We start from the raw sequence: 11,586 nt of genomic DNA on the forward strand, positions 1-11,586 counted from the left end.
GTCTCAGAAAGAATATGTGGGTTAACTTTCCTCCTCATTCCAAATAGCTGGACACTTGGAATGGCCTCTCTCTCTCCCAGCCTCTTGACTACGTATGGCGGCACTTTCCAGAAGATGCCAGAAGGAACCTTGAGTTCCAGGAGGATGTCAGAAGTCCACAGTGAGGAGCTGTGCTATTAGAACGTGAGTGGCAAAAGAAAAAACAAAAACAAAAACAAAAAAGAACGTGAGTGGCTGACTGTAAGTGCATCTTGAGGAGGGACGCATGGACTATGCCAATAGTTTCCCGTGGGCAGGAAACACTGTGGTATCCCCAGAATCCGGCCCTCCGCAGTGAACTTGCCAGGGCCCACGACATGCCCAGGTGGGCAGAGGCGAGGTCCTGCCTGGTGTCAAAGACTGAGCCTGTGGGAGAGGTGGCTGAGGCAGCAGCACCCAGTGAGCGAGAAGACGTGCTGGTTGCTTCTGGCCTGACTTCCCTCCCTCCTACCTTGAGTAATCTCCACCTGTCTGGCCTCAGTTTCCTCATCTGTGGCGGGGAGTGGTCCCACCTGCCTGGCTCCCTGACCTCAGTCAGATCGTAGGTGTGTCGCACTGACTCAAGCCTCCTGCAAGGTGGAGTCCCTCCAGGGTGACAGAGTGAAGAGGCGACCTCTCCATCAATCTCTCCATCAATCTCTCCACTCCCGGCTCTCCAGAGGCTTCTCTGCCTTATCTCCCTTATCCTGGGCAGGAATCACTGCTCTGGGCCATGCTGGTCTTCCCTCTGGCATCCCAGGGAACCTGGCCAACTCCCGCTACAGATATCCCTGTATCCTTGCCTAGGTTGGGGCAGGGCAGTGGGGTGAGAATGAAAAGCTGTGATTGGCCTCGTAGGGTCATGTGTTCTCAAGCCCCGCTCAATCACCATGGTCTGAACAATTGCGGGCCTTGATTGGTCCGCTTGTGGGCATGAGCTCATCCTTTGTGATGGGAAGGAAGTTCTGGGACCACAGGCTCCAGGTAGGAGCTGAGAAATAGTCAAAGTGAGGTGTCCATCAGGCATAGGGCTGTTGGGTAAGCTTGGAGGGCTCCGGGACCTGCAACAAGGGGCCATCAATGATTCTTATTATGCATAAATAAAATATGAATTAAATATTGATTCACCCGCCTATTTTCTTTTCACTTTATTGGGACATCACTGACCCCACCATACACTGCAGGTGTGCAGTGCCGTGGCTTGATCTACATCTATTGCAAAATGCTGAGCACAGCCAGTTTAGTTTCCATCGATCACCTCACATGGTTACACTTTGTTTGCCTGTGCTGAGAACTTGGAAGGGTTGCTGAGCTCTGGAGAGCCCCAGGGCTTCAGGTAGGAGCTTTGGGGCGTGTGGGCTGCACACGTGTTGGCTAATCTTCTTCACAGCCTCTTCCTCCAGCCTCGGTTTCCTCCCACATTTGGCTCCCCGGCCTGAAGCTGTTGCACCCTTCCAGTTCTTTCCCACCAGTTCCAGGTTCTCACAGCTGCACCCTTTTCTTCCCAGCCATGGAAAGACCAGCCAGGAATCTGACCCTGCTGCCCGCTGCCAACGGCTCCGCCTGTTCCTGCTTTTCCACTCGCACCCAATAGCCCTGCTCCTGCCCTGTGCTCTCCCCTCTGTCTCTCCTTCTAATCCTTGTGCTCCTCCTCTTCCTCCTCCTCCCGCCTTCTCTTCCTCCTCCTCCTCCTCCTCCTCTTTATCATTCTCCTCCTCTTTCTATTTCTCCTTTTTTCTCTTTCCCTCCTCTTCCCCTCTCTTTCTCTCCCTCCTCACTTTCCTCCTCTTCCTCATTTTCCTCTTCCTCCTCCTCTTCCTCCTCTATGCCCACATCCCATTATCCCAAGCAGGGAACTCTCCTCATCTCTCCTGACTCACTTCCATCAACTGTGCTGGTACTTCTCTCTCCCTCATACCCTTGGTGGCAGCATACAGTCTCAGGGCTGGTTGGGATCTGAGTTAGGACCTTAAGGATGCATGTATTACATGACCTATCCCAGAGTTTGTGGAAAGTCCCCCCACATTTGCACCCCAAAATGCCACATGGTCAAGACATGGTACTCAGAAAGCCACTCAGTTATACGCAGCTTTTAGCCTTTACAGCCTAAGGCCAGGGCTCCCCCGAAGGGGAAGGTGTTTGTGTCTTTGGGGGTCTGGAGTAAAAAGTTGAGTTTAAGAGAAATGAATGGGACCATTTGAAGTGCTCTTGGTGGTGCTTGGAGGACCATGTAGTGTAAGGAACTGAGTCTGGGGGTCCTGCTGGCAGAACAAGTGTTCTGGTCACTTGAGCTCTCTGCCCACCTTTGCCCCCCAAAGGGGGCATCTTTAAAGTGTGGGTTATGCTATTTTTCCAAGCCAACAGCTCATGTACATGATAACTGGGATGAGACAAATGTGTTGGGATCTGGGCCCGGAGAGATAGCACAGCGGTTTTTGCCTTGCAAGCAGCCGATCATGGACCTAAGGTGGTTGGTTCGAATCCCGGTGTCCCATATGGTCCCCCGTGCCTGCCAGGAGCTGTTTCTGAGCAGACAGCCAGGAGTAACCCCTGAGCATCGCCGGGTGTGACCCAAAAACCAAACCAAACCAAACCAAAACAAAAAAACAAATGTGTTGGGATCTTTATGAAGTCAGCACTGGTAGGATAAACCTGTGCACATCCTTGTCATCCTGAGTCCATAGTGCTGCTGCACAGTCAGGCATGTGTGTGTGTGTGTGTGTGTGTGTGTGTGTTTCAAGGCTCACACTTGTACTCAGGGCCCAGGTGGTTCAGGCCTCAAACTCAGGCCCTCATGCCTACTGGGCCTGTGGTGCTCCCTTGAGCTCTGCCTTGTGTCTATTTCTTGATTCTTGGTCATGTTATGGGGCTATACTTTTCTACCGCTGAGGGACCATGTGGATGGAACCAAGGATTGCATGGGCATCAATCATAAGATGCAAGACAAGCACCTTCCTCCTGTTCTGCCAGTGACCCTGTGGCACCAGGCTGGCAGAAGGGGGTCGTGTCCCTGGTCACTCCTGAGTGTCCACAGCCCAGTTGGGTGCACAGCTAGGCCTAGAGCTGTGAGAAGCTTGTGGACAGGGTCACCTTCTGCAAGTCATGTTGGCAACATCAGCACACCTCATGTGTGATGCAGGGGCCCTGCTCCAGCACTCCTGGGCTCCCTGCTAGGGTCCTGAACCCTCTTCTGTCCATTAAGTTTGGCACCCATTTGGTGGTCTTTGCTCCTTCTGCTCACTGTCTTCTGACTCCCATGGCCTCTTCCTATCAGTTCCTCTAATTTTCCTGGCCCTTGGTACCCCTGATCCCACAGGGTCATGTGTCCCCCTCTGGGGCTGAGAGCAAGGCTGGTTGGTCCTCACCTGCATCATTCCAGAGGGTAGAGTTCACTCATTCACATGCTCCACACACCTGGGACTACTACTAAGAAGCTTGCATGAGACCTATTTGGGTCTTCAGTATGAAACAGGGTCCCCTGAATCCTGCCAGGAATAACCCCCAGCACAGAAAGATAGGTGGGAGCCTCAAGCACCTCTGATTGTGTCCTCAGAATCAAAGCAAACAAACAGACATTTGCCTTCCATCCCACTGACTCCAGAGCCAATTCCCAACATAGAACCATTAGGATGAGCCTTATAGACAGAGCCAGGAGTAAGCCCCAAGAACCTTGGGGTGTTCCCGTCCACAAGACTCAATTACTTCCTCTCTGTACCTTCCTTGCATCTATAACCAGCTTCTCTCTCAGCCCTCCCTGTCATGGAGAAGTGGGATCCCGAGGAGCTTGACCAGCCCTGAAGGACATCCATCTAGCAGACTTTCCTCAGGAAACCCTGCTCAGCCACCAGGACACTCAGACTCAGCGCCCCCGGGGCTGTGGACATGGGCAGGCATGCAGAAATAAAGGCCAGTTCCAGAAGGAAAGTGGTGGTCACCTGCGCGGTGTGTGTGGGCATCTTTACTCATTGTCCCGCACTAAGCACTGGTAAGATAAACCTGTCATCATTGTCACCCTGAATCCTGCTGAAGCCTGTGGAGATGCTACTTCCTGGGTTTGCCTGGCTTCCCCTTGGCTCTGTTCAGCCTGAGAGTGGCTTCAGGGCTCTGGTGGTCACCAGGGAATACGAGCAGGCTAGGGATGGAGGCTCCAACACTCAGGACCTTCCTCTGCAGCCTCAGTTCCAGCATATCGAAGAGGACCTGGATCTGCTGCTGCAGCATCCGCATCAGGCTCTCCAGGTGCACATGGACAGCCTTGGCCACCAAGGCCTCCAACTCCTGGCAGGGAGGGAAAGGAGTAAGGGACATGGAAGACAAACTTGGCCTGTCTCACACCCTGTCCAGATGTCCCTGTCCCCTCCTGCTGCTTCTCTGCCAGGGGAATTCAGTCCCCAAGTACACATCAGCCTGGATTGGGTCACCGAGGGGCAGTTGGCAGAGGGATAGTGGAAAAGGTGCTTGTTCCTTTCTCCCTCCACAGGGGTTCCTGGCCTGCCTCCCTCTGTCTGCAGAATCATCTGCTGCTCTTTCTGGACGTCCAGTAACTGCTTGTCCCCTCAAGAAACTGGGTGTAGCTCTTGTCACTGAGGTAATTCTGGGTCTACAAACTGGCTGTTGCTGACTCGCTTTTTGGTCAATGCAATCTCCATCTGGATATTCTCTCCTGCCTCAACCTGCCTCTCCTCTCCTCATTCTCACTCGTTGAGTTCCTAGGGCAGCTGGGTTCGAGGGCTCAGGAAATCGCTGAGCAAATGCCCATGTAACCACAATCAGAAGCAGGAGGAGTAGAAACCTCCGGCCTGTCCACTGTGTTCTCTTCATCAAAGCCAGGTCCCTGAGCTCATGGACCTCTGGGGCAACCACTCTGAACCTTGGCTCCTTAGAACAGCAGCAGGAACACTGTGCTTACCCTGCTGTCCTGCAGAGCCCACCGCCACTGCCCCAAGAACTCAAGCTGCAGCCTGAAATGGTCACACTGAGCACAGTCACCAATTTATCTTGGGCTGTTTTCATGTGATGCTACTGCTGATCTTTGGAGGGTCAGTTCTAGGAGGAGGAGGAGGAGGCAGGTTTGAGGCTGGCTTATATCCTTCACTTGGGGTTTGCTCAGGCACACACCAGGGACACACTGTGGCAGGGACATGAGCCCACCCTCTCCCAGCAAGGACCAGCCACAGTGACTGAGCCTGGCTCTAAAGAGGTTTGTGGGAAGTGCAGGGTCAGGCTGCCATGTGGTTCTGGGTGACCTACTGGCATCCAATGTTGAGTCCATGAGGCCTGTCATGCTGGTTGTCTGCTGGTCTGGATGAAGTAATTACCATGCACTGTCTGATCATGTCAGCATGTTTCCAGCACTACATAGAGTTATATCCATAGGTGGGTGGGTGCATTGCATGCGTATGTGCGTGGGTACATGTGCGTGTGATGGAATCGTTCCCAGGAACATTTTCCTTACAGCTGACAATTCCAAAAACCCAAAACCTTGGCAAGACACAGTCCCTAAGACCCACCAGACCCTGCCCCAGGCAGTCAGACACGCATACATACATGTACAATGCATGAATGTATACACAAAGATGCACATACTCATATGCACACATATGAGTACATACACATCCTGACACAACAGTGACCCCAGAACCCATGAGGGGATTAGACTTGGACACAGACCCTGCAGAGGCCTGCTTATCCCTGCAGAAGTGGCGCAGGTTGGCAGAATGCCCCCCCTGGAGCATCCAGGGGGTCCCTAAACCACCTGAGGGCAGCTCCTCTCCTTCTATTCTGTTCTGCATTTGGATTTCCCCCAGAGATGCTCCAGAGATGCTCATGGTATGCTCTCAGGGGTTGGGGTGCTCCCAACCAGAGCACTGTGTGGGGTGGGCACTCAGGCACATGCATGGGCCTGAAACCCTATTTCTCAGATATGAACCCCAGACTCTCAGGTTCTGCCTCAGCAGTGAGTTGCTGATCTGTCCACCTCATTACCATGTCCCTAGAGCCCAGTCTTACCCCTCCTCACCCCTAAGCCCCACAGACAGGTACACTAGACTCCTAACAGAAGGAGAACTCAGAGATGGAGCTCCTGCCTGCCCTGTGATGGAACCTAGAGGGTAAGAAACATAGTCTTGGGGTTCAGACTTGCATCAGCCTCAACGCCAAGTCCAGCTTGGTGACCACAATGAGGTTTTTTTCATTCCTGAGAAGGACAGAGCACTCTGGTTGTTTCCTGGACAGTGTCCTGCAAAGTCACAACCCACAGGCCTGCCCCCACCTCCCTCGGTGCCCTGGTCCGGTAGGGCAGGAAGGGCTGGCATGTGGGGTGTGCCCACCTCTCTGCAGAGCTGCTGGTTCCCACTCTGCTGCCCTGAGAAGACAGTTCGCAGCCGCTGCTCCTTCTCCAGCCTCAACACCTCCTTCCACACCAGCAGGTCCACACGCTTCTGTGCTTCGGCCAGCGCCAACTTGGCCAGCTGCTGTTCATGGGCCCACACGGCTTCCTCGGTGCCCTGAGTCAGGGCTAGTGGCTGGGGCGGTACACACACCTCCACATGCTCCACACTCAGCCTCACGTCCTGGTCATGGCCCAGGATGAACTGGTAGAGCTGGTGGTGGCGGAGCAGAGTGTTCTGGAAGTAATCACACAGGACCAGCAGGCGGGTGGTGTTGAACTGGGTCTGATATTCCTGGAGTTTCTTCCCCAAAGTGATCACAGCCTCCATGAGGGACTGGCCTGTGGTACAGGGGGACCAGCACAGGGTGAGGGGGTGGATGAAACCAGAGCGGAGACCGGACCCCCATGGGGGAGTGGAAGCCGGCTCAGGGGTGTTTTGATCAGACCTGATGTTTGAGGCAGGGTCTAGGGTGTGGGGAGCAGAGAGGCCAGTTACTGACCATCGAGGCCAGGGGTGTGGCCAGGGGAGCTTGCAAGTGGTCCTAAATGCAGGTCAGTCACTAGTTCCTCCATTCCCCCAGGGATGAAGAACCATGAAGGTACCCACTCATTGCCCAAGATTTCTGTGAGCATAAATAGATGAAATGGGGGCTAGAGAGATAGCATAGCAGGTAGGGCGTTTACCTTGTGAGTAGCCAACCTGGGTTCAATCTCCGACATCCCATAAGGTCCCCCAAGCCTGCCAGGAGTGATTTCTGAGTTCAGAGCCAGAAGTAATCTCTGAGAACCGTTGGGTGTGACCCAAAACAAACAAACAAAAAATGAAATGAGGCGATCTCTGCTCAGTACTTTGTAGCTGTCAGAAGGCTGCACTTGCATCTCCATCTTCTGGCATGGGGCACTGGAGGCTGGTGGAAGGGGGAAGCAAGATGAAGCAGCTTTGAGGAGGTGTCCAGGGCAGAGCCAGGGAGTTTCCTAGAAGTAGGAGCTGTTGAGGTGGTATGGGTTCAATCTTGCAGCAGGAGAAGGGAAGATTCCCACACATCCATGTGTGCTGGAGGCAGTGACAGTCTGCACAATGACCTCAAGGGTCCTGCAGGTGCTTGGCTGGTTTTCCCAGAGCGGATGTTCCCCTCTAACCACATCCAGATTGTCACGGGGCTGCCTCGACCCGCTCTGTGGATGCCTCCAGCTTGCTGTCTGATCATCAGTTTGTTCTTTCTCTTCCAAGTTGCAATTGAGAGTTCCAATGCCTGTCTATGCCCCGAAAATGGCTCTGCTTCCCCCACCCTGCTAGGGACCTTGCTGGTGGTGGGGGGAGCAGCAGTCCCACCACCAAGAATGTAGGTTGCACACATACTGGTAACTCATCAGGCAGGATATGCAACCCCATGGCACAGCTGGGCCCATGCCAGTCCACGGGGCTGCCAATCTGCCACGAGCAGAATCCAGGCGTGGGCACCAAGTGAGCGCCCAGGACCCAGTTAGGCACCTGCGCTAACCAGGTGCTTTGCTAGCTTAGGTCTGCCTCGTCTGCCTGCCCGCAAACTTATCCTATCTTTCAGCCCCTCCGCAGCCCTGGAGGGGGCAGGTGGAAAGGGTGTGTGGGTTCTGCCCCACAACGGACTTGCGTGATGGTGGGGCTCCTCACTTCAGTGCTCCAGGCCGCACTTGTTTCTGGCCAAGAGTCATGAGCTCCAGTGCTCTCAGGGCAGGGCAGATGTTTCCTGATTTCCTCTGGTCCTCTCCTCGGGGAAGGGTCTTACTCTCCCACACACTCAGGGCTGCATAAACACTGGACTCCCACATGTGGGAGCCCCCAAATCTCCCCAGGACCTCAGACTTTGACTGTGTGAAAATCTTGAATGTGAGGAGGGGACAGAGCCCAGGGGATGCCCAGGGCCTCCAGGGACTGGCACTTCCTTCTTTGAGGCAGGACATAGCCCTACACTTGCCAGGCCGAGGCATCTCAAGTAAAGGGGGAGAAGGCTGAGGAGACGGGGAGACCCTCTGAGTTTTGGCTCAGGTCAAGCACCCATGAGCTCTGTACCAGCTCTTTCGCCAGCTGTGGGGCCTGGTGTAGCCCAGCACAATTCTGAACTAGACCCTGCCAACCTCAGGAAACACCCTTTTCAGGGGAGAGATGGACAGAGAGTTGGGCAGAAGCAGGTCTGCAAGGACAGTGGCACACAGGTGACTGTGACCCAAAAGACAAAGCTGAGGAGCTACTGGCTGGGCTGATTGGGGATTCAGGAAGGTCCTATCTGCAGGGTGATGAGTATCAGAACAGAGAATGGCCCCCAGTGGGCAAAGGGGGGGCAGCTTCTTTCCTGGACACCCCTAGCTGTTCCTTCTCACCTCTGTGTTGGACAAGGAGCCAGAAACCAGCAGGTGGGACCCTCCCACATGGAACCCACACAGGCAGGAGAGGCCTCTGGTGGATTGGGGGAAGGTGTTTGCAAACCATGCGCTTGTGAAAGGCTAATAGCAGTACATCTGAAGGTCTCATACAAGCCAATGACAACCCCCTTCCATAAACCCATGAGAAAACAAACAAGCCGGACCATGGGGATGGTCTCCCCATCACCTCTCCAGCCACTAGGGGCACCAACGTGGCCCAACTTCCCTAATCTCAGGGAAATAAATGCCACTCACAAGCACCACAAGGTAAGCAGCCACGACCAGCTGTTATCAAAGGATAAAAGATAAGTGAGGAGGAGCAGAAATGCTCCTTTCCCATTGGCTGAAATGGGAAAGTGGAATAGGTGTTAAAGGGTCCCTCAGAAGAAGTGGGGCCCATCATGGCAGCAGGCAGTGCTTCTTCTAGTTCTGTGTCTGCCAGGGGAAGTCACTCTTCTGGAAACTTCTGGCACATCTGGCTGGACAGCATGGGGGATAGATGGGAGTGAAGGAAGCCTAAGGAATCAGGGAGTCACCTGTGTTTCCACAGTGGATCCCCGAGAGCAACATCAGTGCAGCATCCAGAGAGTGAGGAGAGAAAAAGCAGAAGGGTGAGGCCAGAGGGCTGGGAAGGGGCCAGACTCCACTGATTAGGGACATGGGTACTGGGCTGTTTGTTATCTGGGGGCTGCCCTTACAGATGGACCGTGAAGGGTCTGCGCTTGGAATGAGATATTGCATGAGAAGAAAAATCCCTCATACGTGGGCAGCACTGTCAGCGGTCAGAGACTCCAAGAAAACTGTTATCTGCACCCCTGGAGCCTGTTCGTGCTGGTTCCCTTGCCTGGACCTGCACAGCTTGGTGCTAAAACTGTGAGTTTTTCCACATGGTTTCTTTCCCCAACATTTTTCTTTTTTTGATTTTTGGGCTACACCCTGAGCACCGGCTCAGGGGCTACTCCTGGCTCTGCTCTCAGAAATCACTCCTGGCATGCTCGGGGACCCTCTGGGATGTTGGGAATCAAAACCAGGTTGGCCACATGCAAGTGGGGCTGATGTGTACTGAGTAAACATATGAGCTTTCTCTTTGTTCTTCCTCCTCCCTGGGACAAAGTTTCTCCTCATGGCTCATGACACACAATGAGGCTTATCCAACAGTTACTGTATCTGTCGGGCCAACTCCCCACAAGGTGCTGGGCCTAGGGTGGAGTCTCCAGAGGATTCTGCTTCCTCTCCTTTGAGGATGAGGAGGGGGTGGCTCGAGCCTTGAGCAGGCAGAGGGCAGGGACAGAACAGCAGGGCCCTGGGCGCACACACCCGTGCCAGGACCCCCATACCTCTGTTTTCGCTGAGCAGCTCCTCAGTGAATCTGACCACCTGGGACACCTGTGCCCATGGGAAGCCCTTGCCCCCGGCGAAGAGCAGGCTCTCATAGAGGGTATCAAGCAGGATGGACTCACGGGTTCCCTCCTCTGGTGCCTCCCACTGCAGCAGTTGCCGGAGGTGTTCCCGGCCTTCGGGCCCCTGGGGGGACAGGGGATGAACCCAGGGGTGGAGGTTCAGAGGTGAAGGGACAGAGAGGTGACACATGGGATGGGGACAGCAACCTTGGCTTCTCTGCTCTCTCCTCAGCCTGCGTCTCTCCAGGTTCTGAGTCCCGAAGGTGCCCCCTTGCAGTATTTCCTCCTCAGATGCCCCCACAAGCCACTTAACACTTGCCCACACGTGCCCAAAGCTGCTGGTGCACTTGATACTTTAGGGTAGGAGGGACTTTCATGGCCCCTCAAGGGCAGGTTCATACATGCCACAAAGAGTCACATATGTTTATATAGACACACATATACAGCCCGCACATAGGGTCACACAAACCCACATGCATGTTTATGTCTGCTCATACCAGGTCATGTACGTATGCACAACACACATCCCCACAGGATCCCATGGACTCATAGGAACACAGGAACACACATCTAGTATCATATGTACATGCATGTACACATACCCACAGGGTCATAATACCCACACACGGGGTATCACACTGAGTTAGTCACATGTACACACACGCACATGCATAGTCACATGGGGACAGATACAGGATTTCACACGTGTCTGCACACATCTCCACACACATACACACAGGTTCCCCATGCATGAACATACATTCACATACATGCACAGAGCCCACACACACACATTCACACATGCACACAAGAGTCCCACACACTAAATGCACCCACATGCATGCACAAGGATCCCACAGAGAACATATATTCCCATGTGTGTACACACAAAGCCTCACATGTATGTACATATGTTCATATACATGTACACAAGGGCCCCACGTATGCACATGATCCACACACATACACAGTCCTACACATGACACACATGTAGACAAGGGTCCCACACAATTTACATTCACACACATTCACACATATGCAGCGTCTCAAGCCCATAGTTTCACCTGTGGCCAGCACCAGGCCTCAGGGTGGTTTGTGGAGCCACAAGGCAATCCCAGCTCCTCACCTGTAGCTGGAAAACTTGCTGGGCACCCTGGGCCGTGAGGAGTGTCATGGCCCTGCCGTGAGCTGGGACCTGACCAGGCCCAGCGGGGACATGGCCACCTGGGCCTGCGGGCTTTATGAGGTCACCGGGATGGGGCAAACTCCTTCCTGGGCCCCTCTCCCCCACCCTGCCCTGCCCCCTCCAACTCCCCCTTCTTGTGATCCCCTCCACTCTCTTCCCCTCCTCAGTCAGGCTTCTGCAGCTTAAAGGGC

General features: G+C 54.1%; 1 protein-coding gene across 1 annotated transcript; it reads right to left on the reverse strand.

Moving 5' to 3' along the window:
- Nucleotides 1-3,827: 3,827 nt before the first annotated feature.
- On the reverse strand, nucleotides 3,828-11,383 carry C4H8orf74 (chromosome 4 C8orf74 homolog). Its single transcript, XM_049772629.1, has 5 exons — nucleotides 11,336-11,383; nucleotides 10,147-10,333; nucleotides 6,348-6,748; nucleotides 4,134-4,296; nucleotides 3,828-3,892 (listed from the first exon to the last, which is right to left on the reverse strand). Exons 1-5 carry the CDS (start codon nucleotides 11,381-11,383, stop codon nucleotides 3,828-3,830), a joined length of 864 nt encoding a protein of 287 aa, XP_049628586.1.
- Between the last annotated feature and the right edge of the window lie 203 nt (nucleotides 11,384-11,586).

The sequence above is a fragment of the Suncus etruscus genome, chromosome 4 (genome assembly GCF_024139225.1).
Source record: "Suncus etruscus isolate mSunEtr1 chromosome 4, mSunEtr1.pri.cur, whole genome shotgun sequence".
NCBI lineage: Eukaryota > Metazoa > Chordata > Mammalia > Eulipotyphla > Soricidae > Suncus > Suncus etruscus.